The sequence below is a fragment of the Anomaloglossus baeobatrachus genome, chromosome 4 (assembly GCF_048569485.1).
Source record: "Anomaloglossus baeobatrachus isolate aAnoBae1 chromosome 4, aAnoBae1.hap1, whole genome shotgun sequence".
NCBI lineage: Eukaryota > Metazoa > Chordata > Amphibia > Anura > Aromobatidae > Anomaloglossus > Anomaloglossus baeobatrachus.
In genome coordinates, this window is record NC_134356.1 from 295,133,653 (window position 1) to 295,158,136 (window position 24,484).

General features: G+C 45.3%; 1 protein-coding gene across 1 annotated transcript in view; it reads left to right on the forward strand.

The window, feature by feature from the left end:
* ZDHHC17 (zDHHC palmitoyltransferase 17) overlaps positions 1–24,484 on the forward strand; it is a 142,844-nt gene that overhangs the window by 85,078 nt on the left and 33,282 nt on the right. Inside the window, exons 9-11 of the mRNA XM_075344918.1 lie at positions 14,329–14,471; positions 18,520–18,620; positions 21,636–21,760. Coding sequence (XP_075201033.1) covers positions 14,329–14,471; positions 18,520–18,620; positions 21,636–21,760 — 369 coding nt within the window. The remainder of the gene's footprint in view (positions 1–14,328; positions 14,472–18,519; positions 18,621–21,635; positions 21,761–24,484) is intronic.

Below are 24,484 nucleotides of genomic sequence, written 5' to 3' on the forward strand. Positions count from 1 at the left end.
ATTGCACAGTCTATGGACAAATGGTCATCTAAGCTCCTGGAGGCATTGCAGTCCAGACCGGGCCCTTCACAGGCCCCGGCCCCTGTTAGTTTGTCTCCTCCTGGCCCTTCTCGGTCCGCGCCGCAGCGCGCTCCCAGGATAGCCCCTGGGTCCCAGGCGGAGGACTCCTGCCCGGATCGCAGCCCCAGACCGGCTAAGCGGCCTCGCTGGGATTCTTCCCCGGCCTCCTCACGCTGCTCTGGATCCCAGCTTGAGGACTCTCAGGAGGACGAGGCGGACGTGGGAGCTCAGGGCTCTGACCCTGACTTCGCCCTTAACCTTGATACCCCTGAGGGGGACGCCTTAGTAAATGATCTTATCTCGTCCATCAACCAGGTGTTGGATCTCTCACCCCCGCCTCCTCCTGTAGAGGAGTCGGCTTCTCAGCAGGAGAAACACCAATTTCGTTTCCCCAAACGTACGCGCAATATGTTTTTTGATCACTCTAACTTCAGGGACGCTGTCCAGAAGCCCAGAGCGGTCCCGGACAAGCGCTTTGCTAAACAGCACAATGACACGCGTTATCCCTTTCCACCTGAAGTCGTAAAGGGCTGGGCACACTCACCCAAGGTGGATCCTCCAGTCTCTAGATTGGCTGCTAGGTCCGTTGTGTCTGTTGCCGATTGCTCATCCCTGAAGGATGCCACTGACAGACAGATAGAGCTCTTGGTGAAGTCTATTTATGAGGCCACGGGCGCGTCTTTCGCCCCGGCCTTTGCGGCCGTGTGGGCTCTCCAAGCAATCTCGGCTTGTCTGACTGAGATTAATGCTGTCACGCGGAATTCTGCTCCGCATGTTTCTTCCTTGACCTCTCAGGCATCAGCATTTTCGTCCTACGCCATGAACGCCGTCCTGGACTCCACTAGCCGTACGGCTGTAGCATCCGCTAACTCCGTGGAAGTCCGCAGGGCCATGTGGCTGCGCGAATGGAAAGCAGACGCTGCTTCCAAAAGATTCTTAACTGGTTTGCCCTTTTCTGGCGACCTGTTTATTTGGCGAACGGTTGGATGAGATTATTAAGGAATCCTCGGGAAAGGACTCCTCCTTACCCCAGTCCAAACCTAAGAGACCTCAGCAGAGAAAAATCCAATCGAGGTTTCGGTCCTTTCGTCCCTCCGCCAAGCTCCAATCCTCTTCGTCCAACCGGCCGGAGAAAGGCCGGAGGAACTCCTATGCGTGGCGGTCCAAGTCACGCCCCCAAAAGGCCGCAGGAGGCACTGCCTCCAAGACGGCCTCCTCATGACTCTCGGCCTCACCTAGCCACATCCTCGGTCGGTGGCAGGGTCTCCCGCTTTGGCGACGCCTGGTGGCCACACGTTCAAGACCGATGGGTGAGAGACATTCTGTCTCATGGTTACAGGATAGAGTTCAGCTCTCGACCTACGGCTCGTTTCTTCAGAACCTCCCCACCCCCCGCACAGGCCGACGCACTTTTTCAGGCAGTGGACGCTCTAAAGAGCGAAGGAGTTGTGATTCCCGTTCCCATTCAGGAACGTGGTCGCGGATTTTACTCCAACTTGTTCGTGGTGCCAAAAAAGGACGGGTCATTCCGTCCCGTTCTGGACCTCAAGCTGCTCAACAGACATGTGAGAACCAGACGGTTTCGGATGGAATCTCTCCGCTCGGTCATCGCCTCGATGTCACAAGGAGACTTCCTAGCATCGATCGACATCAAGGATGCTTATCTCCATGTGCCGATCGCACCCGAACATCAAAGTTTCCTGCGTTTCGCCATCGGGGACAAACACCTCCAGTTCGTCGCATTGCCCTTCGGCCTGGCGACAGCCCCACGGGTTTTCACCAAAGTCATGGCATCCGTCGTGGCGGTCCTGCACTCTCAGGGCCACTCGGTGATCCCCTACTTGGACGATCTCCTAGTCAGAGCCCCTTCTCGGGTGGCGTGTCAACAAAGTCTTACCGTCATTCTGGCGACTCTCCAGCGGTTCGGATGGATCATCAATTTCCCGAAATCCAAGTTGACGCCGACCCAATCACTGACTTACCTCGGGATGGAGTTTCAGACCCAGCCAGCGTTAGTCAAGCTACCGCGGGACAAACAGCTTTCTCTGCAGGCGGGGGTGCAATCACTTCTTCGGAGTCAGTCACACCCCTTAAGGCGCCTCATGCACTTCCTGGGGGAGATGGTTGCAGCTATGGAGGCAGTGCCGTTCGCGCAATTCCATCTACGGCCACTCCAATTGGACATTCTTCGCAAATGGGACAAGAGTTCGGCTTCCCTCGACAAGAATGTCTCTTTCCCTTGCAACCAAAACATCACTTCAGTGGTGGCTTCTACCCACATCTCTGTCTCGGGGAAAATCCTTCCTACCTCCAACCTGGGCCGTGGTCACCACGGACGCGAGTCTGTCAGGTTGGGGAGCGTTTTTTCTCCACCACAGGGCTCAAGGAACCTGGACTCCAATAGAATCGTCCCTTCAGATCAATATCCTGGAGATAAGGGCAGTATATCTAGCCCTATTGGCTTTCCATCGGTGGCTGGAGGGCAGGCAGATCCGAATCCAGTCGAACAACGCCACTGCCGTCGCCTACATCAACCACCAAGGCGGCACTCGCAGTCGTCAAGCCTTCCAGGAAGTCCGGCGGATTCTGCAATGGGTGGAAGTCACAGGCTCCACCATCTCCGCAGTTCACATCCCGGGCGTAGAAAACTGGGAAGCAGATTTTCTCAGTCGTCAGGGCATGGACGCGGGGGAATGGTCTCTTCACCCAGACGTGTTTCGAGAGATCTGTCGCCGCTGGGGAACGCCGGACGTCGATCTCATGGCGTCACGACACAACAACAAGGTCCCGGCCTTCATGGCACGGTCTCAGGATCACAGAGCTCTGGCAGCGGACTCTTTAGTACAGGATTGGTCGCAGTTTCGACTGCCTTATGTGTTTCCCCCTCTGGCGATGCTACCCAGGGTACTACGCAAGATCAGGTCCGACTGCCGTCGCACCATTCTCGTCGCTCCAGACTGGCCGAGGCGGTCGTGGTATCTGGATCTGTGGCATCTCACGGTGGGTCAATCGTGGGCACTTCCAGACCGCCCAGACTTGCTGTCACAAGGTCCGTTTTTCCATCTGAATTCTGTGGCCCTCAACCTGACTGTGTGGCCATTGAGTCCTGGCTCCTAGCGTCTTCAGGGTTGTCTCAGGATGTTATTGCCACCATGAGACAAGCCAGGAAGCCAACGTCCGCCAAGATCTATTACAGGTCTTGGCAAATCTTCTTATCCTGGTGCTCTGATAACGGTTTTCCTCCATGGCCGTTTGCCTTACCCACATTCCTTTCATTCCTACAATCTGGAATGGACAAGGGTTTGTCCCTAGGCTCTCTCAAGGGCCAAGTATCGGCGCTCTCCGTGTTTTTTCAAAAGCGTCTAGCCAGGCTTCCGCAGGTCCACACGTTCCTGCAGGGGGTTTGCCACATGGTCGCACCTTACAAACGTCCGTTGGAACCTTGGGATCTTAACAGGGTCCTGACGGCTCTTCAAAAGCCGCCTTTTGAGCCGCTGCGGGATGTCTCTCTCTGTCGTCTTTCGCAGAAGGTGGCCTTCCTGGTGGCAGTCACATCACTTCGGAGAGTGTCTGAGCTTGCAGCGCTGTCATGCAAAGCTCCCTTCCTGGTTTTCCACCAGGATAAGGTGGTTCTGCGTCCTGTCCCGGAATTTCTCCCTAAGGTGGTATCCCCTTTTCATCTAAATCAGGATATCTCCTTGCCTTCCTTTTGCCCTAATCCAATTCACCAGTGTGAAAAGGATTTGCACTCTTTGGATCTAGTGAGAGCACTCCGGTTCTACGTGTCTCGCACGGCGCCCCTGCGCCGTTCAGACGCGCTCTTTGTCCTTGTCGCTGGCCAGCGTAAGGGCTCTCAGGCTTCTAAGTCAACCTTGGCTCGGTGGATCAAGGAACCGATTCTCGAGGCCTACCGTACTTCTGGGCTTCCGCTCCCTTCAGGGCTGAAAGCCCATTCTACCAGAGCCGTAGGTGCGTCCTGGGCATTGCGGCACCGGGCGACGGTTCAGCAGGTGTGTCAGGCAGCTACGTGGTCTAGCCTGCATACTTTCACGAAGCACTATCAAGTGCATACCTATGCTTCGGCAGACGCCAGTCTAGGTAGGCGAGTCCTCCAGGCGGCGGTTACCCACCTGTAAGAGGGAGCCGTTTTCGGCTCTTTTTATTGAGGTATTCTTTTACCCACCCAGGGACTGCTCTTGGACGTCCCAATTGTCTGGGTCTCCCAATGGAGCGACAAAGAAAAAGGGAATTTTGTTTACTTACCGTAAATTCCTTTTCTTCTAGCTCCTATTGGGAGACCCAGCACCCGCCCCTGTGCCCTTCGGGCTGGTTGTTCTTTTGTGTACACATGTTGTTGATGTTGAATTGTTCTTTTGGTTCATGGTCTTCAGTTCTCCGAACATCCTTCGGATTGAATTTACCTAGACCAATTTATGTTTTCTCCTTCCTGCTTTTGCACCAAAACTGAGGAGCCCGTGGTTCACGGGAGGGTGTATAGGCAGAGGGGAGGGGTTACACTTTTTTAAAAGTGTAATACTTTGTGTGGCCTCCGGAGGCAGAAGCTATACACCCAATTGTCTGGATCTCCCAATAGGAGCTAGAAGAAAAGGAATTTACGGTAAGTAAACAAAATTCCCTTTTTTCACATGATCTGTTGCCCTCTGGTTTTTAATTGTGTTTGTCTGATGTTTACATCACATACAGAAATATAATTACAATCATATTATGAGTACCAAAAGGTTATATTGACAGAATGAGTTAATGCAGCAAGTCAATATTTGCAGTGTTGACCCTTCTTCTTCAGGACCTCTGCAATTCTCCCTGGCATGCTCTCAATCAACTTCTGGATCAAATCCTGACTGATAGCTGTCCATTCTTGCATAAGCAATGCTTGCATTTTGCCAGAATTTGTTGGTTTTTGTTTGTCCACCCGTCTCTTGATGATTGCCCAACAAGTTCTCAATGGGATTAAGATCTGGGGAGTTTCCAGGCCATGGACCCAAAATCTCTGTTTTGTTCCATGAGCCATTTAGTGATCAGCTTTGCTTTATGGCAAGGTGCTCCATCATGCTGGAAAAGGCATTGTTGGGCGCCAAACTGCTCTTGGACAGTTGGGAGAAGTTGCTCTTGGAGGACATTCTGGTACCAGTCTTTATTCATGGCTGTGTTTTTTAGGTAAGACTGTGAGTGAGCCGATTCTCTTGGCTGAGAAGCAACCCCACACATGAATCGTTTCAGGATGCTTAACAGTTGGCATGAGACAAGACTGGTGGTAGCGCTCACCTCTTCTTCTCCTAATAAGCTGTTTTCCAGATGTCCCAAACAATCGAAAAGGGGATTCATCTGAGAAAATGACTTTACCCCAGTCCTCAGCAGTCCACTCCCTGTACCTTTTGCAGAATATCAGTCGGTCCCTGATGTTGTTTTTTTCTGGAGAGAAGTGGCTTCTTTGCTGCCCTCCTTGAAACCAGGCCTTGCTCAAAGAGTCTCCACCTCACAGTGCGTGCAGAAGCACTCACACCAGCCTGCTGCCATTGCTGAGCTAGCTCGGCACTGCTGGTAGTCCGATCCCGCAGCTGAAACAGTTTTAAGATACGGTCCTGCCGTTTGCTGGTCCTTCTTGGGCGCCCTGGAGCCTTTTTGGAAGCTCTCTCCTTGAAGTTCTTGATGATGCGATAGATTGTTGACTGAGGTGCAATCTTTGTAGCTGCGATACTCTTCCCTGTTAGGCCATTTTTGTGCAGAGCAATGATGGCTGCACGTGTTTCTTTAGAGATAACCATGGTTAACTGAAGAGAAACAATGATACCAAGCACCAGCCTCCTTTTAAAGTGTCCAGTGGTGTCATTCTTACTTAATCATGACTGATTGATCGCCAGCCCTGTCCTCATCAACACCCACACCTGTGTTAATGGAACAATCACTAAAACAATGTTAGCTGATCCTTTTAAGGCAGGAATGCAATGCTGTTGAAATGTGTTTTGGGGGTTAAAGTTCATTTTCTTAGCCAATCTTGACTTTGCAAGTAATTGCTGTTAAGCTGATCACTCTTTATGACATTCTGGGTTATATGCAAATTGCCATTAGAAAAACTTAGGCTTAAGTTCACATTTCCTCTAAAATCTATCAGTCACAATCCGCTGCTCTTGTAAACAACGGAATCCGTTTAGCGGATACCGCTGCTCCCATAGACTTGTATGAGCAGCGGATTGTGACTGATGATGCTGCGTTGCACCCTCCGCCCGACTGATCAGTCGTGGAACGACTGACCGCCGGGCGGGGGGAACGCAGCATGTAACGTTTTTTGAGCAGCGAGATCTGTCTGATTTCGCTGCGCATGCTCTCTGGCTCCCTGCACACGTCACCAGCTTTGGTTGGTTACCCGATATTTACCCTGGTTACGGTGCAAGGAGCCAGCGCTAAGCGGTGTAGGCCCGTAACAAAGGTAAATATCGGGTAACCAAGGTAAACATCGGGTGCTTTGCTGTTACCCGATATTTAGGCTGGTTACGTGTGCAGGGAGGCCGACACTTCCCCGCTCGGCCCCGCCCCCTCCCGCACTCCGCACATGTATGTACACACACACACACACCTGTCCCCAGCCATGCAGACAAGCACTGCCACTGACACCCTCGTCTGGCCCCGCCCCCCGCTCGGCTCCGCCCCCTCCCGCACTTTGCATGTGCACACACACACATACATACATACATACATACATGCACATACACACACTCACACACACACTCACCTGTCCCCAGCCATGCAGACCGCAGCACTTCCACTATGGGGAGATAAGGTATGCACACCAGTGACTATGGAAGGGGAATACATGGAATAGCAGAAACTGCTGTGTGAATACTGACATGAAAAATTCAATAGCTATTTGTAAGAATGAAATGTGAAAAATGGAACCTGCATTACTGCCATGAATATATGAATAAAGAGAAATTTAGCTACTGAATTGATCAATGCAATAGAGCCCCAACACTACGCCAAAGTATTTCTCTACGTTGGGGTCCCTAGCTTGTGTGTGTCCTCTCATGCAGTTAAAAAACTTACCGTGTATGGGAGGCTGAGACCCAGGCTATATATACGATGTGGATTGGCAATAGGTATGTATGGGGAGGGTTCACAAACGAAAAACTACTAACATTAAGGAATAACGTTTGGAACTCCATTCTATGTCTGAACTGGGTGCAAAAAACCTACGCCAAAGTATTTCTCTACGTTGGGGTTTTTGAACTGCATGAGAGGACACACACAAGCTAGGGACCCCAACGTAGAGAAATACTTTGGCGTAGTGTTGGGGCTCTATTGCATTGATCAATTCAGTAGCTAAATTTCTCTTTATTCATATATTCATGGCAGTAATGCAGGTTCCATTTTTCACATTTCATTCTTACAAATAGCTATTGAATTTTTCATGTCAGTATTCACACAGCAGTTTCTGCTATTCCATGTATTCCCCTTCCATAGTCACTGGTGTGCATACCTTATCTCCCCATAGTGATGTTTTTTAGGTTTTTTGCACCCAGTTCAGACATAGAATGGAGTTCCAAACATTATTCCTTAATGTTAGTAGTTTTTCGTTTGTGAACCCTCCCCATACACACCTATTGCCAATCCACATCGTATATATAGCCTGGGTCTCAGCCTCCCATACACGGTAAGTTTTTTAACTGCATGAGAGGACACACACAAGCTAGGGACCCCAACGTAGAGAAATACTTTGGCGTAGTGTTGGGGCTCTATTGCATTGATCAATTCAGTAGCTAAATTTCTCTTTATTCATATATTCATGGCAGTAATGCAGGTTCCATTTTTCACATTTCATTCTTACAAATAGCTATTGAATTTTTCATGTCAGTATTCACACAGCAGTTTCTGCTATTCCATGTATTCCCCTTCCATAGTCACTGGTGTGCATACCTTATCTCCCCATAGTGATGTTTTTTAGGTTTTTTGCACCCAGTTCAGACAGAATGGAGTTCCAAACGTTATTCCTTAATGATCGCAGCACTTCCACTGACATCCTCAGCGCCTGGCCCCGCCCCCCGCTCGGCTCCGCCCCCTCCCGCACTTTGCATGTGCACACACACACACATACATACATACATACATACATACATACATACATACATGCACATACACACACTCACTCACACATACACTCACCTGTCCCCAGCCATGCAGACCGCAGCACTTTCACTGACATCCTCAGCGCCTGGCCCCGCCCCCCGCTCGGCTCCGCCCCCTCCCGCATTCAGCATGTGTATACACACACACACTCTCTCTCTCTCTCTCTCTCTCTCTCTCTCTCTCTCTCTCTCTCTCTCTCTCTCTCTCTCTCCTGTCCTGCAGTCCCTGCGGCACTGACTTCCTCAGTGCCACAGCCCCGCTCGGCTCCCCTCCCCCCCGAACTCCGCCCCCCGCACACAACGGAATCCGACAAAGAATTCTGTTCTTTGTCATCCGTTGTACAGCGCATCAGTCACATGCGTCAAGCGACGCATGTGACTGATACAAAACAACGGAAATGTGAACTTAGCCTTAAGCAGTAGACTTTGTAAAAATTAATATTTGTAGCATTCTCAAAACTTTTGGCCATGACTGTATTTTTTTTCCGTCACGTTAGAGGGATGCTTTGTCATGTAGAAGCCAGTATCCGATCTGCAGGCAGGATGTTGTAGAAGAGGAGGAGCTGATCAGATTGATAAAACAATTGTGGAAGCGTTTCCGTAAAACTTATTTAAAATCCCTGTGTTTGTACACGAGTCCAGTGACGCAGCCCTCTTTTTAGTAACTGACAGTCTTCCCTGTATGACTGTGCATGCAGAGATAACTGTCAATCACTAGTAGGACCGCCCACTGGACTCATACATACAAACGCCAGGGATTTCAATGAATAAAATACAATGTATACTGAATCTTCTCACACAAACTTTAATATCACATCCTGGCTGGATTCTCCTTTCTTTATACCATGCTGTTCATGGAAGAGACTGCATATTCCATGTGACCGGTTTTAATGGCTGTAATTGTGTCCTCAAACAAAAACTAGGAGATCGTGCTTAGCTGAGGGCTTCTTCCCCTTCATTTTGATAAAATTTGGGGGTCTCGATACTCGTACCTCCACTAATGAATACTTCCTACATATCACCATGACATGTCCAAGTTTGCTAAAATGAGGAACACCCACCAAAAGGGATTTTCTAGTCTCTCACTAAATTTTTGGAGGAATTACATAGTTACATCAGTTGAAAAAGACTTATTTCCATCAAGGTCAACCTTCCTCCACCAATTACCGTATTTTCCGGCGTATAAGACGACTTTTAACCCCTGAAAATCTTCTCAAAAGTCGGGGGTCGTCTTATACGCCGGGGGTCGTCTTATACGTCGGTGCATGGTGCCGTCATGGCTTTACTGCCGTTGTTTACACACAATAAAACATATTCTCACCTGTCCTTCGTGCCCGCGGTGCCTCCAGGAACACAGACCCCCTCCGTGATAGCGCCCAGTGCACAGAGCGGCCGCTGCAGGATGTCGTCATGGCTTTACTGCAGTTGAATACTTTGTGGCGCCGTAAAGCATTCAATTGTAGTAAAGTGCTGACAGCAGCGGCAGTCCTGTGTATTGGACGCTATCATGGAGGGGGTCTGTGTGCCTACGGTCAATAAGAAGCACTCCTCCATGATCGCGTGCAATACACAGGGTCGCGGAGGCTGACTCCTCCATGATCGCGTGCAATACACAGGGTCGCGGAGGCTGTCAGCGCTTTACTGCAGTTGAATGCTTTATGGCGCCGTAAAGCCATGACGACATCCTACAGTGGCCACAACTGTATGCCTACGACTGCAAGAAGCAGCTGGAGGCACCATGGGCACGAGGACAGATGAGACTATCTTATTGTGTGTAAACAACGGCATGATAGGGGATATAAGGGAACCAGCAGGAGGACATTATTAAACAATGGGCTCATTACTACACGGGACATTACAGCAGGGGACATCACTAAACAATGGGGACCTCACTACACAATGGAGATATTACTCGGGTCGGCTTACACTCAAGAATATACTATATATCCCAAACTCTATATTTTAACTGGAAAAGTTGGGGGTCGTCTTATACCATGGAAAATATGGTATATATTTTTTGTCACTAAATTAACTGTAACCCACAATGTTGTGTGTACTGAGGAAATCATCCAGCCCTTTTTACAAAGTTGTTATAGTATCTGCCATTACTACCTCTTGTGGTAGGGCATTCCACAGTCTGACTGCTCTAACTGTAAAGAACCCTTTCCTATTTAGCTGCCAAAATTACTTCTACCCACAGTGAGTGTCCCCTGGTCCTTAGTATTGTCTTTGGAAGAAATAAGTCATGTGCCAGTCCTTTTTATATTGACCACACATGTATTTATACATTTAAATGGGATTTCCTTTGAGACGTCTCTTTTCTAAGCAAAACAAGTCCAACCAACCTGTCATCATATGGGAGGCCTTTCATCCCTTTTAATAATCTAGTTTCCTCTTTTGAACTGACTCTAATTTCTGAATATCGTTTTTAAAATGTGGAGCCCAAAACTGGATCCCATATTCCAGATGTGGCCTTACAAGTGATTTATAGAGGGGTAACAATATGTTTGAGTCACGAGATCTAATCTCTCTTTTTATACACCCTAAAATCTTGTTTGCGTTTGCAGCTGCTGCCTGACATTGAGTGATTGAAAAGAATCGGTCCTAGCACAAATACGTGCAGTACCCCACTGCTGGCTATATCCCATTTTTAGAGAGTGTACCATTTACGACAACTCCTTGTTTCCTATCTTTTAGCCAGTTCTTTACCCAGTTGCATATAGTTTCTCCTAGTCCTTGCTTCTGGAGCTTCATTATAAGGCTGTTATGTGGTTCAGTATCAGCAAATGCCTTTGCAAACTCCAAATAAATTACATTAGATGAATTACCAATTATCAGATTTACTTACCTCCTCATAGAAACCAAACATGTTGGTTACATATGACTTATCTTACATGAATCTACAGTGGTTGTCAGTTATTATATTATTCTCTGCGATTATATTTTTGCATGTCACCTCTTATAATGCCCATAAAAACTTTTAATACCACTGATGTCAGGCTTACTGGACGGTAGTTGCCTGGATTCACCTTCTTACCTTTCTTAAATATCGGTGCCACATCACCCATCCTCCAATCCTGTGACATCAACAAGGTCTAAGAATATGAGATACAGCAGTGTGTCAGTTACTGAGCTCAGTTCCTTCAATATCCATGGATGAATGTCATCTGGTCCAGAGGATTTGTCAGTGTTTAACTTGTTCAGATGCAGTTGTACTTCTCTTGTTTAATTAGTTATATTAGGTGACAAACTTTGGTTTTTGCCTTGTTTAATGATTCCTAGAACCGTTCATTGGTGAATACAGAAGAAAACTGCATGTTTAATATCTCAGCCTTTTCTTTGTCATCTATAATTGTCTTTTAAACAGTCGATACCAACCATTTTTTTTTCTTTTTGTCATTGATGTATTTATAAAAAAAAGTGTGAGTTTATTTAATTGTCATTATTTGTTTTTCAGTACCTAATTTTGGTAGATTGATTTCATTTTTACAATTCCTGTTGAGATCTCTATATTCCTGAAATGCATTGTTTGTATTTTCAGCCTTCAAAATTTGTTTTTCTTATACTTTATACGGTCTTATTTATCAAGCAGTTTCTTTTTATTCCTGGACATTTTATTAATAGAGGATATAACTTTCTTCAGATTCAAGTAGTATATCCTTAAACATGCCCCTATAATGAATATTCTAAAATGAAATAAGAACTTCTTCCTCTGGTTGAATCACTAACTACAACACCTCCAGTCTTAGTGACTGTATTCTGTTAATCAGTCATTTCACTTTTGCAGCCAGTTACTGGCCTTAGGCCCCTTTCACACATCAATTTTTTTGCGAATTTTGTAAAAAATGGATCCGGTCACTGATGCCGCTGGATCCGTGTTTTGTTTTTGTTTTTTTTTCTCACGGACTTGTATTAGCGACGGATGGCCTCGCGTTTCATTCGTCGTTCAACGGATTCGTCAAAAAATGTTTGACCGTTGGATGGAGACGCCGGCCAAAGTAACTTTATTTTGTCTACGTCGAAAAAACGGACAGTGGTGGATCCATTGCTGTCCGTCGTTTGGTAGAATGGAAGCCTATGGGCGCAAGATCCGTCGTCATCCGCCAAATGACAGAATCCAGCGACTGCTTCCGTTTTGTTTTTTTTTTGTTTTTTTTTAACTGAGCATGCTCCAATTATTATTTAGCCCCCAGCTAGTCGGGTCCGTCAAAAAACAGATCTGTCACATCAGTTTAGCCACAATCTGCGACGGATCGTGACTGATGTGTGAAAGGGGCCTTAGTGGTCATGTGCTGTACATGAATCCAGTGATTGGCTGCAGCAGTCACCTTAATGATAAGCTGGGAAGCCCTCAATGTAGGACTGGCTGGGATGACTGGAGGGAGGGTGGCGTTGGAACTACAGGGCATGATTGTTAAAGGGAACCTGTCATCAGAAATTTGGCTTTCAACCTAAAAGTTTCCCCCTCTGCAGCTTCCTGGGCTGCATTCTAGCAAGGTTTCTATACTTTTTGTGCCCCCTTTTAAACCAAAATAAATACTTTATAAAGTTGTACCTTTTTGGTATGAAAATCTTGTAAATTCTCCATGGGGGCGGGCCGTCTGGTGTCCGTTGTTGTCCCTTACGCCGTCCCCCCACGTTCCAAATCATCCCTCAGGACGCCGCCCACTGTGGTCGCAGGCACGAGAGTATGGGCGGCGCTGTGATTGCATCGCAAGTGCCCGCCCATACTCTCGTGGCCGCGCTCTCCCCTCTGTACATAGTTCAGATCCTCTCCGCTTCTCCTGTGTTGGCCTGCTCCGCTCCTCCCATCTATTTCCTGCTGCAGGGTACGATGGGAAGGAGGTGACGTCTGGTCATTTGGCCGGCGCAGAACGCTGGAGGAAGAGGGGAAAGTGCGGTCACGAGGTTATGTGCGGCACTTGCTGATGACACTCACAGCACCGCCCATAACCTTGTGCCTGCGCAAAACGTCACCAGCGGTCACACGTGCATGCAGTGCACAGTCCTGCTACAGTCGCACAGCGCATGCGCGGGACCTCAGGCGCCCAGGGGTGGCGTCCTGAGGTTTGAAATTTAGCGTTCGGGGGCGGCGTAAATCGGCAGGAGGACAGCAACGGACCCCAGGCAGCCCGCCCCCATGGAAGATTTACGAAATTTACTTACGAAAAGGTACAACTTTATAAAGTGTTTGTTTATTCTGGTATATACAGAAGGAGGCTGTGGATAAAAAAGCGCAAAATAGGGTCTTACCCCGATATATGTGGGGTGGGAAAGGGGGAATAAACACACTCACCTGATGTAGTTGTGACAGTCACAACTACTATAAGTGCATGTAAAACAAGATCCACGGCTGCAGCCACCCAGTGGCAGACATCAGAGAGTAATAGAGAAGGGTGTTCAATTGCCGCGCCAACAGATCACTCATTCAGATGATGAAGACCAATGTCACTTTATTCTCATACAGGTCTACGCGTTTCAGGAGCATCTGCTCCCTTCCTCAGGACCGTCAGGTTAAAAATAACATCAATTGATGTTATTTTTAACCTGACGGTCCTGAGGAAGGGAGCAGATGCTCCTGAAACGCGTAGACCTGTATGAGAATAAAGTGACATTGGTCTTCATCATCTGAATGAGTGATCTGTTGGCGCGGCAATTGAACACCCTTCTCTATTACTCTCTGATGATTTATTTTGGTATAAAAGGGGCCAGAAAAACTAGAGGAACCTTGCTAGAATGCAGCCCAGGAGCTGCAGATGGGGGAACTTTTAGGTTTATAGCTAAATTTCTGATGACAGGTTCCCTTTAAGCAGCGCTTATTTCTTTATTTTAAAACCTTTTCTTTTGTTCAAAAAAAAAATAAATCCTATAAGGTCTTAAAAGAATTATCTGTTGTCTGTGATTCTCTGCTTAATGGCAAATCTCGGAAATGTGTCCGCATTTATTTTTTTTTAGCCATTTCCGCACATTCTACTTTTGTCATTTGGAGTCAGCTAGTCCAGTCCATCTACCCTTCTTATTATTACAAGTTTATTATTTATTATCTTCGGGTCCAGCCAGTATATTTTGGTTACTAGCTATTTTGAATAAATTATTGACTTTGGTTTCATTTGCTGTTTTATTTTTACAGGAATTTCGTCAAAAAGTTATGCTGGGGACACCATTCCTGGTGATTTGGTTGGTTGGATTTATTGCCGATCTTGATATTGATTCCTGGTTAATTAAAGGACTCATGTACGGTGGAGTTTGGGCAATGGTACAATTTCTATCAAAGTAAGTGAAGTTGTTTTTATCTGAAATCTGAGAGCAGTCATATTTACTATGGGTTATGTATGTGAAAATGAGCCCCCTGTTTGACAGATTGAATCTTGCCATATGCCTATTCGCTAAGGCCCCGATTTTTTTTCAAGACCTTGGAAGATGGGTCGTGCTAAAGTCACAGACGCCTGATTAATTTAAAGCTCCATGCTTGGCCACAAATCTTACTCCTGTCAGACACAGGAGTAAGATTTGTGGTGTAAGACACTGCAACTTATCATGAATTAGGCTAACTAGTGTCGCCAGACCCCGTTGTGCCCCTGTCCCAAAGCATTTCCAGCCTTTTTTGGCAGAGCTGGGCAAAACTGCTTTGAAAATGACAAGTTTTGCACAATTTCACATTGCAAAAAAAGTTTGCAACTTTTCAAAGCTTTTTATCTTTAAAATTATGATGTAATCGCTTTGATGAATCAAAGTATTTTTACGTCACTGAATTAGAGATGGCTCTGTTATCAATTGATGATTTTTGATAACCTGAATATATTGATACGCTGAGAGCACACAAGTCATCTGAGTCCTGCTACTCTGAGCAATAGCAGAACGTATGTGTTGCTCATATACAGTGTGTCCACCCATATCCTGTCCACTGCCATTAACTTGAGAACGGCGGCAGCTATAGGCATAGAAGTGGTGTCTAGGTATAGTAAAGTAGCCATGCGCTATGCAATGAAACCACCTATTGCGCCACCTGGTGGAAAAAAACGGAGTTAGCATTTTTATCTCAAACGGAATGAGAGAGAAAAGGGAATTAAAAAATTGTAGGGCATCATCAATTCAATACGAATCGACACCTTGTATACAGAAATGCTATGATATGAAACCCATAACCCCCCCCAAAACATTGAATGCTGGTCACGCATATAGCGCTCATTTAACTTTGATGCTCAAAGTGTCCACAGTCAGCTGCAATGCACATCTGGACTCTGGACAGCATACTGTATCTTGCTCCACGTTGTGCAATATGGTAGGTGACACACTTGCACAAGCATCTGTGATACGTCATCAAAGGTCCTGCAATGTTTGTGGAGGGGTCGCATACACCTGCTGTTTGATGTGACCTCACAGAAAGAAGTCCAATGGGGTCAGGTCAGGTGAGCGTGGAGGCAGGGCTGTGGAGTCGGAGTCGTGGAGTCTGAGTCGGAGCTCATTTTGGTGGAGTCGGAGTCGGTATAAAATGCACCGACTCCGACTCCTAAAATATATAATAAATTGGGGACAGTAGTGCAATGCAGAATGTGCTGAATATTTTACTAAATAATATTTAGTATAATGCCTATATTTAAGTGAAAAATTTATTGTAGTACAATGTGAACATCAGACATTTAATTATCTTTGATACAATAATCAAGATATTTGGATAGAACATAAAATATTTATTGGAATACAACTTTAGAACACAAAAAACTAATAAATTGTAAATATGTAATACACTATGTAATATACAGTAGATTACATATATATCTTGTGTGTGTGTGTATATATATATAATCTACTGTATATTACATAGTGTATTACATATTTACAATTTATTAGTTTTTTGTGTTCTAAAGTTGTATTCCAATAAATATTTTATGTTCTATCCAAATATCTTGATTATTGTATCAAAGATAATTAAATGTCTGATGTTCACATACACATGTTCATGTACTACAATAAATTTTTCACCTAACTATAAGCAATATATGTAGGAGTCGGAGCCGTAGTCTGAGTCGGTGCAAGAGAAATTGAGGAATCTGAGTCGGAGTCGAAGGTTTGGCTTACCGACTCCACAGCCCTGCGTGGAGGCCACTCCTCCACGCAGCCACCATACCCAATGACTGGTAGGAAGGTCTCCATGAGGTATCACTTCACGTCCGCAGCCTTGTGAGTTTTACATGTTCTAATCATAGCATTTCTGTATACAAGGTGTCAATTCGTATTGAATTGATGATTCCCTACAACTTTGTAATTCACTTTTTTTTCTCTATCTCGTTCCGTTTTCGAGATAAAAATGCTAACTCCGTTGTTTTCTTTTTCTTTTATTTTTTCTGTACAAATTTTCTATATTATTATTTATTTATTTATTTATTTATTATTATTATTATTATTTATTGTTTTTAATAAAAAAAAAACCTTTACGACCAAGGACCTACTGTTGCGCCCGTGGACGTCTATCTGCCGGTGGCGAGCCCGCGATAATTCCCGCACAACTCTGCTGATCTGATCAGCCGAGATGTGTGGCTAACAGGCGCAGGTGGATCGGAAATTCACCTGCGCCTGGTAACCCTTTAGGTCACGCTGTCAAATTATGATAGCGCAATTTAAATGGCCGTGGAATGGCCCTGTTACATGATCCAGGGCGCCTTGGTGTTGCCATGGTAGCGTGGGGTCAGCTGATGACCCCTGACACTGCCATGACTCACTTGTGACAGAGCGTCAGCACTCACAGGAAAGCAGCATTTCTCCTGATCAGAGCGATGTTGTGCAGTGATAAATTTCCCTAGGGGGACTAGCAAGATAAGATGAATCAAAAATTGTAAAAGATTTTTTTTTTTTTTTTATATGGAAAAAAAAACACATAAAAACAAAGCTCAGATTTGCTGTGTGTGTGTGTGTGTGTGTGTGTGTGTGTGTGTGTGTGTGTGTGTGTGTGTCAGTCAAACTGCCAGGAAGGCAAGAGGGTGAAAAAAATGAATGGAAACCTGATACACTATGTTCTCGTAGAAGTATTTAGTGAAGGGTCACTTGTGTTAATCATTAAACTTCCCTGCGTCCAAAGATGAAGTCATTGCTAAACCATACACGTGTTTGTGAAGATTACTCGGTGCAGTCCTATATAGGTATGAAAGGTCACTCCGGTCAAAGTTTGCCTACATTCCTGATTTACACCTAGGTGGGGCTACGTATTAGGCCATCATATATATTGCGATTATGAAGATTTTTTGCGGAAATACATTAAAATTTAAAGGCATACTCCAATTTATTGAAAATAAAAAATAAACTATACTCTCCTTTTCCATTGAATTAGTCATCCTCTAATTATTTTTGTATTTGTAATGGGCGTAAATGTTTTTTTCCTATGTAGATAAATACTGCTGTTGTGACATGCCTTTCTAAGTATACATTGGCACATGTTGGAAAAAAGGCTCCAAAATGATGGAAACATCTGTATAGTTTGGCCCTCATTCAGATGGCTTACACTCTTTTTACGCATCATGTTTTTGAGCCTTGTTTGGCATAGATGCCCAGGAAGCTCCCACCGGTACAGCAATCACTTTCATAGGGCCTATATTCCCTGGGCATATACCAAAAAACTGACCTTTTGGCATAAGTGCGGTGGTATGTGTATTTGTTTATTTTGCTGTATAAGAAAAACATTGCAGACCAGTGATCACCAACCTTTCTTACCTTGAGAGCCATACTCAACTCTGTGGGATGTCGTGAGCCACATTCCCCACCATCACCTACCCCCCACCCCCACCGGATTATGGGTGTGAAGATAGGCAAAGCATCCCTACAGAAAGCACACTGACACCTTGAGCTCCCCCTCTTGGGGTTCCCTCCACTCCTATTTGGTATTCTGGTATCAGACGCTCTCACCACACTATCATATCCAGCTTCACATACTCCTCTTACTAACAGTATCATCCTGTGTTCAGCTTATAATATTTATCCACCACATCCTCACTGCCAGATCTTCTCTTCTGTGCAAATTACTCACAAAAGTCAACATATGGAGACCTTTTCTTCATAGCTCGTTGGAGCCCATGAGCTATACATCTTGGGTCCATGAGCCACATGTGGCTCCCAAGCCACAGGTTAGGGACCCCTGTCGTAGACTGTGTGGAGGAATACAGTATATGTCATCTGAATAACTGAATGCAGTTTGTGCTCCAATATTTTAGTCACCGTATATAATTTTACCTTTGTAATCAGGTGGTCACATAAATATTGTTTATTAGTGGGTTTTTTTATTCATTGTGTATATAATTTAATATTCTCTTCTTTTTTTTTTTTTTCACAGGTCATTCTTTGATCACTCAATGCATAGCGCTCTTCCACTTGGGATATATTTGGCAACCAAGTTTTGGATGTATGTCACCTGGTTCTTCTGGTTTTGGAATGATATCCTTTCTCATAGTACAATAGCACTTACTTGCTTGGCAGACTAATATATTCAATTCTGCAATTTATTTGTTGACCTTTTATTGCATAGCACATAGTTTTCCATGCCAGATGTGAGGAAATTTCCATAGTATATGCTAAGCTTGATGCAATAGAACAAGGGGTATGGTGGGTGGTCATTGTGCTTTATCCGTAATACCATATGTTGTCATTAATGTGGCGGTTGGAACAATTCTATTTTCTCTTGTACCTATAATTCAGTTTTTCCGTAGTGCAGATGTTTTCCAGATAATCGGGCAGGATCTTGCTTAGCCTGTTTAGGCATTTTGTTCCTGCAGCCCGCCTCCCATCCCTCTTGTTTCCTCCACGGTGTGTTCCTCGGATTTCATGTCTTTCATCCTGCTGACTCATAGCATTCAGCAGTAAAGTACCGTATTCTTGCTCCCCTTCACTTCTCTTACATCCGACTAAAGTCCATTAAGGCAGCACATAGTTAAATTCTGACGTCTGTCTAGACATGTGTTGTGTGTGACTCAGAAGTGACTTGTTTGCCTGGCCCTCCTCTGCATTCATTTCCTTTGGTTGGATATGGCTAATTTTCATTCTGCTCTAGTTCTTAGGAGCTTAGTGGGAGCTAATAATGGTCTAACAGCTCATCGAGGAAAGATATGGGACTATAGACGTCATGGTGTTCATATTTTATTACACCACACTATTCCATGTATTGGGTGTTAATTGCCCAACTCCATAGGTGGTTATTAAAGGGAACCTGTCACCACTTTTTTGGCCTATAAGCTGCGGCCACCACCACCGGGCTCTTATATACAGCATGTTAGAATGCTGAATATAAGATCCCAGGCCGGGGGTATAACATAAAAACACTTTATAATACTTACCTAACGGTCGTGTAGTGGCCTTATGGGCGTCTCCTTTCTTCGGAGTCGGCGCCTCCTCTTTCAGCCATCTTTGTCCTCTTTCTGAATCCTGTATGCATGATGCATCTACGTCATACACACTCGCCGGTCCTGCGCAGGCGCACTACAATACTTTGATCTGCCCTGCTCAGGACCTGAATGCCGGCGAGTGTGGATGACGTCGGACCCGTCATGCACCGCGGCTAGAGAAGAAGGAACACAAAGATGGACTAAAGAGGCGGCTCCGGCACCAGACAACAGAGACGCCCATAAGGCCACAGCGCGACCGTTAGGTAAGTATTATAAAGTGTTTTTTTATGTTATACCCATGGCCTGGGCTCTTATATACAGTATGTTAGAATGCTGTATATAACAGCCCGGTGGTGGTGGCCGCAGCTTATAGCCAAAAAAGTGGTGACCTGTTTCCTTTAACGGGGTTGTCTGACTTTTTTGAAAAAAGAAAAAGCGGAGCTGCAAATATTTTAAACTATAGAACAATAAAAATGGTCACAGCTATAATTCCCTACTGAATTGAAGAGATCTTTTTATATTTTATGTCCACTTAAAGCGCTGACTATTCCTGCTATTCTACTTCCCTATATTTATTTAATATTATACATAGTGGTGGGAGTCTCCTCCTGGGACGGTCACCGTTTATCAGTGATCCGGTTACCCGCAAGCTGTAAAAAATTTGCCACCACACGGGATGATTGATTCTCTGGGTAATAGAAGAGTGGCTCTGGTGCCTGGAATACTTTGCTCACAGTTTCTTACTTAGTTTGATCCCAGTTTCCCCACTATTTATTAATAGTTTTATGCAATGTTTTGTAAAAAAAAAAAAGAATAAGCGCTAACCATAATTATTTTCAGATTTGAAGATGCAGTAAAGTTTTGCAGTAATTTTGAATCCTTTTTTTTATAATGATATTTACCATGCAATATAAATTTATAGTTTGGGTCTTTTGGTAGCAGCAATTTTTTTGTGTACTTCAATATTCATTTTAGTCCATATTAAAGCATTAATTTAGAGGACAATATGTTTTTGCTGAGTTGGAATTTTTGATTTTTTAAACGTTTTACTAGGGCCTTGACCATACAGTCATATGATGGCTTATGTAATACACTGCAATACTCCTCTACAGCTATCAGTGGCATGAAGTGCCAGTGCCCAGGGCAAGGCAAGTATTAATGCCCCCTTAAAAAGTAACATACCACCCACCACAAAAAAAAAAAGTTTATACTCGTCAATTCAGAGTGACTGAATCCATTTCTCCCCTGCACACAGAGCATTGTACTTTGACGCTGACATCTTTTAGGCCATAGGCCTACACCAGCCTGCAGGCCGGAGCGTGTCAGAGCCTATGGATCCAGCTGTATCGGCATCATGTTCATGTCGATACAGATTTTGTGGCTCTAGTGATGCCACTGCTACTTTTACTTTCTTGTCTTCAAATGTTGTGCCACTTAGAATTTTGTGCTCGGTAACCGCCCCCGTTCCCACTTTCCCGTGCCACTGATTGCAATGTATTATGTTTGTCAATGTAAAATCCACAGGTAGCATTTTAGACCTACACATTACATACCTACGCCACTATATAGATGCTGATATCTGTTGTGTATGTTTGTAGCCCTGAGCATAAACTGTGTAAATGCATGGCCTCAAGGGGTAAAGTCAAATATCAAGCACTTTTTGGATTTTTCCAAAGTTAAAGCAACATAATGCTAAAATGTTTGCACCATTGTGTAGTTCTTCTCTTATCTGGCATCTAACACATCCTAGGGGTGACTTGTTCTGCAGATATGCATGGAATTTACTCTTTCATCCCATGATCGTCTTATGACCTGGGGGAGCTGTTGAGAATTTTCTCATTGCTGTTTTGTCTGCTCTTACGATCTCATGACCCGGCTATCCAGAAAGTGTAGTCATTCTGTTTATCTAATAGAAGAATTTCGGGTCACCCCTGCCCTGCACACAAGGCTTCAGTGTCTGCGGATTCTTCTAGAATATATGTGTCTGTATGTCAGTAGACTGCTATGCCTTGAACCAATGAATGTTTTAGTTTTGCCTGCCACTTTGTTGCTTTTCCTTAATTTGTAGCACATCTGAACTTTCTCTTCATCCATCTTCCATTTCTGGCAAACAGTGTTGCACTGTTTTACAATTTTGGTAAATCCTGGAAATCTGATCCAGGCATTATCAAGGCCACAGAGGAACAAAAGAAGAAGGTAAAGTGGAATTTAGCCTGTCTAGCATACCAACGTCTTTTTAACCCTCTCCACATCTGGTTGTCATTTACAGCTGTCAAATGAAAGCTTTTCCTACTCCGCAGATAATTGCATGATGTAATTGAACAAGAGACATGGCGGCAGTATGAGACTGCAAATGTAACCACATATATATCAATCAGACAGAAAAATTCAGTATCCAGAAATAGCTGAAAAACTCCCTTTCATTGATTGTCATCCCAAATCCTACCCTCTTAAGCATTGAAGGCTTCAGTTCTTGCAGTCATAGTATTGTTTGACTAATTGATCCCATGCAATGCGTAAGCAGTTGATTACCTCTATATTGGATCAGTACAGGAATGTACATGACATCACTGCCTGTGTTGGCTTGAGAAGATATCTATATAGGACCGCAGTTAGAAATAAAAAACATATGTGGTTACCTGTCTGTAAAGATATTGGTTTTCTTGAAGCAAGTACTAATTGCCTTAGGCGGGCTTTGCACACTACGACATCGCAGGTGCGATGTCGGTGGGGTCAAATCGAAAGTGACGCACATCCGGCGTCACTTGCGATGTCGTAGTGTGTAAATCCTAGATGATACGATGAACGAGCGCAAAATCGTCGTCATCGTATCATCGCTGCAGCCTCCGACATTTCCATAATGCCGGGGGAGCGACAGGTACGATGTAGTTCCTCGTTCCTGCGGCCGCACACATCGCTGTGTGTGAAGCCGCAGGAGCGAGGAACTTCACCTTACCTGCCTCCCGGCTGCAATGAGAAGGACGGAGGTGGGCGGGATGTTTACATCCTGCTCATCTCCGCCCCTCCACTTCAATTGGCCGCCTGCCGTGTGACGTCACTGTGACGCCGCACGACCCGCCCCCTAAGGAAGGAGGCGGGTCGCCGGCCAGAGGGACGTCGCACGGCAGGTATGTGCGTGTAAAGCTGCCGTAGCGATAATAATCGCTACGGCAGCTTTCACTATATATCGAACGTGCGACGGGGGCGGGACTATCGCTGCAGCATCGGTAACACATTGTTACCGATGTTGCAACGTGCAAAGCCCGCCTTAGATTCAAGTTGTTAGGTATTCGGGTTATTGGGCATATTATGGCTTTACTTAATGTAAGAGTTTTATCAAACCCATAATAAGACTTATATACTCATTTAGTGGTTTACCCATGTTATTATTATTTATTATTATAGCGCCATTTATTCCATGGCACTTTACAAGGGAAAAGGGTATACATAAAGTCAAGTACAATAATCTTAAACAATACAAGGCACAGACTGGTACAGGAGGAGAGAGGCCCCTGCCCGTGAGGGCTCATAATCTACAGAAGATGGGTGAGGATACAGTAGGTGACACTAGAACTGGTTGCACAGTGGTGTACTGGTCTGTGGGCTATTGGAGGTTGTAGGCTTGTCAGAAGAGGTGGGTCTTCAGGTTCCTTTTGAAGCTTTTCATGGTAGCTCAGAGTCTGATATGCTGGGGTAGAGTGTTCCAGAGTAGGGGGGAGCCGCGGGAGAAATCTTGTATGCGATTGTGGGAAGAAGAGATAAGAGAGGAGTGGAGTAGGAGATCTTGTGAGGATCTGAGGTTGCATGCAGGTAGGTACAGAGAGACTAGGTCACAGATGTATGGAGGAATCAGCTTGCGGATGGCTTTGTATGTCATGGTTAGTGTTTTAAACTGCAGTTTTTGTACAATGGGAAGCCGGTGAAGGGATTAACAGAGTGGTGAGGCCAGGGAATAGCGAGGGAGAGGTGGATTGGTCGGACCGCAGAGTTTACAATAGATTGGAGGGGTGCAAGAGTGTTAGAAGGAAGGCCAGAGAGCAGGAGGTTGCAATAGTCGAGATGGGAGATAATGAGGGCATGCACTAGTGTTGTTGCTGATTCTTGGTTAAGGAATGCTCGAATCCAGGAGATATTTTTGAGTTGTAGATGGCAGGAAGTGAAGAGGGCTCGGATATGTGGCTTGAAGGATAGCGCAGAGTCGAGGGTTACTCCGAGGCAACGAGCTTGTGAGACTGGGGAGAGTGAGAAGTCATTAACTTTGATAGATAGGCTTCTTGGAGGGGTTGAGTGAGATAGAGGAAAGAAAATAAATTCAGTTTTGTCCATGTTAAGCTTTAGAAATCGTGCAGAGAAGGATGAAATAGCAGACACACATTGTGGGATTTTGTTAGTAAGGAGGTAATGTCAGGTCCAGAGAGGTAGATCTGTGTATCATCAGCGTAGAGGTGATACTGAAAGTCGTGGGACTCTGAGATGTCCCAGGCTGAAGGTATAGATGGAAAAGAGGGGAGGTCCAAGAACAGAACCTTCGGGAACACCCACAGATAGGGGGCAAGATGAGAAAGAAGTGTGAGAGTGTGGATTGCTGAATGTCCGGTCTGTTGGGTATGAGGAGATCCAAGATAGGGGCCAAGTCTGGGATGCCAAGAGATAAGAGAATCTGTAGTATGAGGGAATGGTCCAATGTGTCAAAGGCAGAGGACAGGTCCAGGAGGAAGAGGACAGAGTAGTGTCGCTTGTCTTTGGCGGTTAATAGGTCAATGGTGACTTTAGTTAGGGCAGTTTCAGTGGAGTGATGCGGTCGGAAGCCAGATTGTAACCGGTCAAAGAGGGAGCAGGAGGAGAGGTGGGAGGACAGTTCAAGAAGGATATGCTGTTCCAGTAGTTTTGAGGCATAGGGGAGAAGTGATATGTGTGATA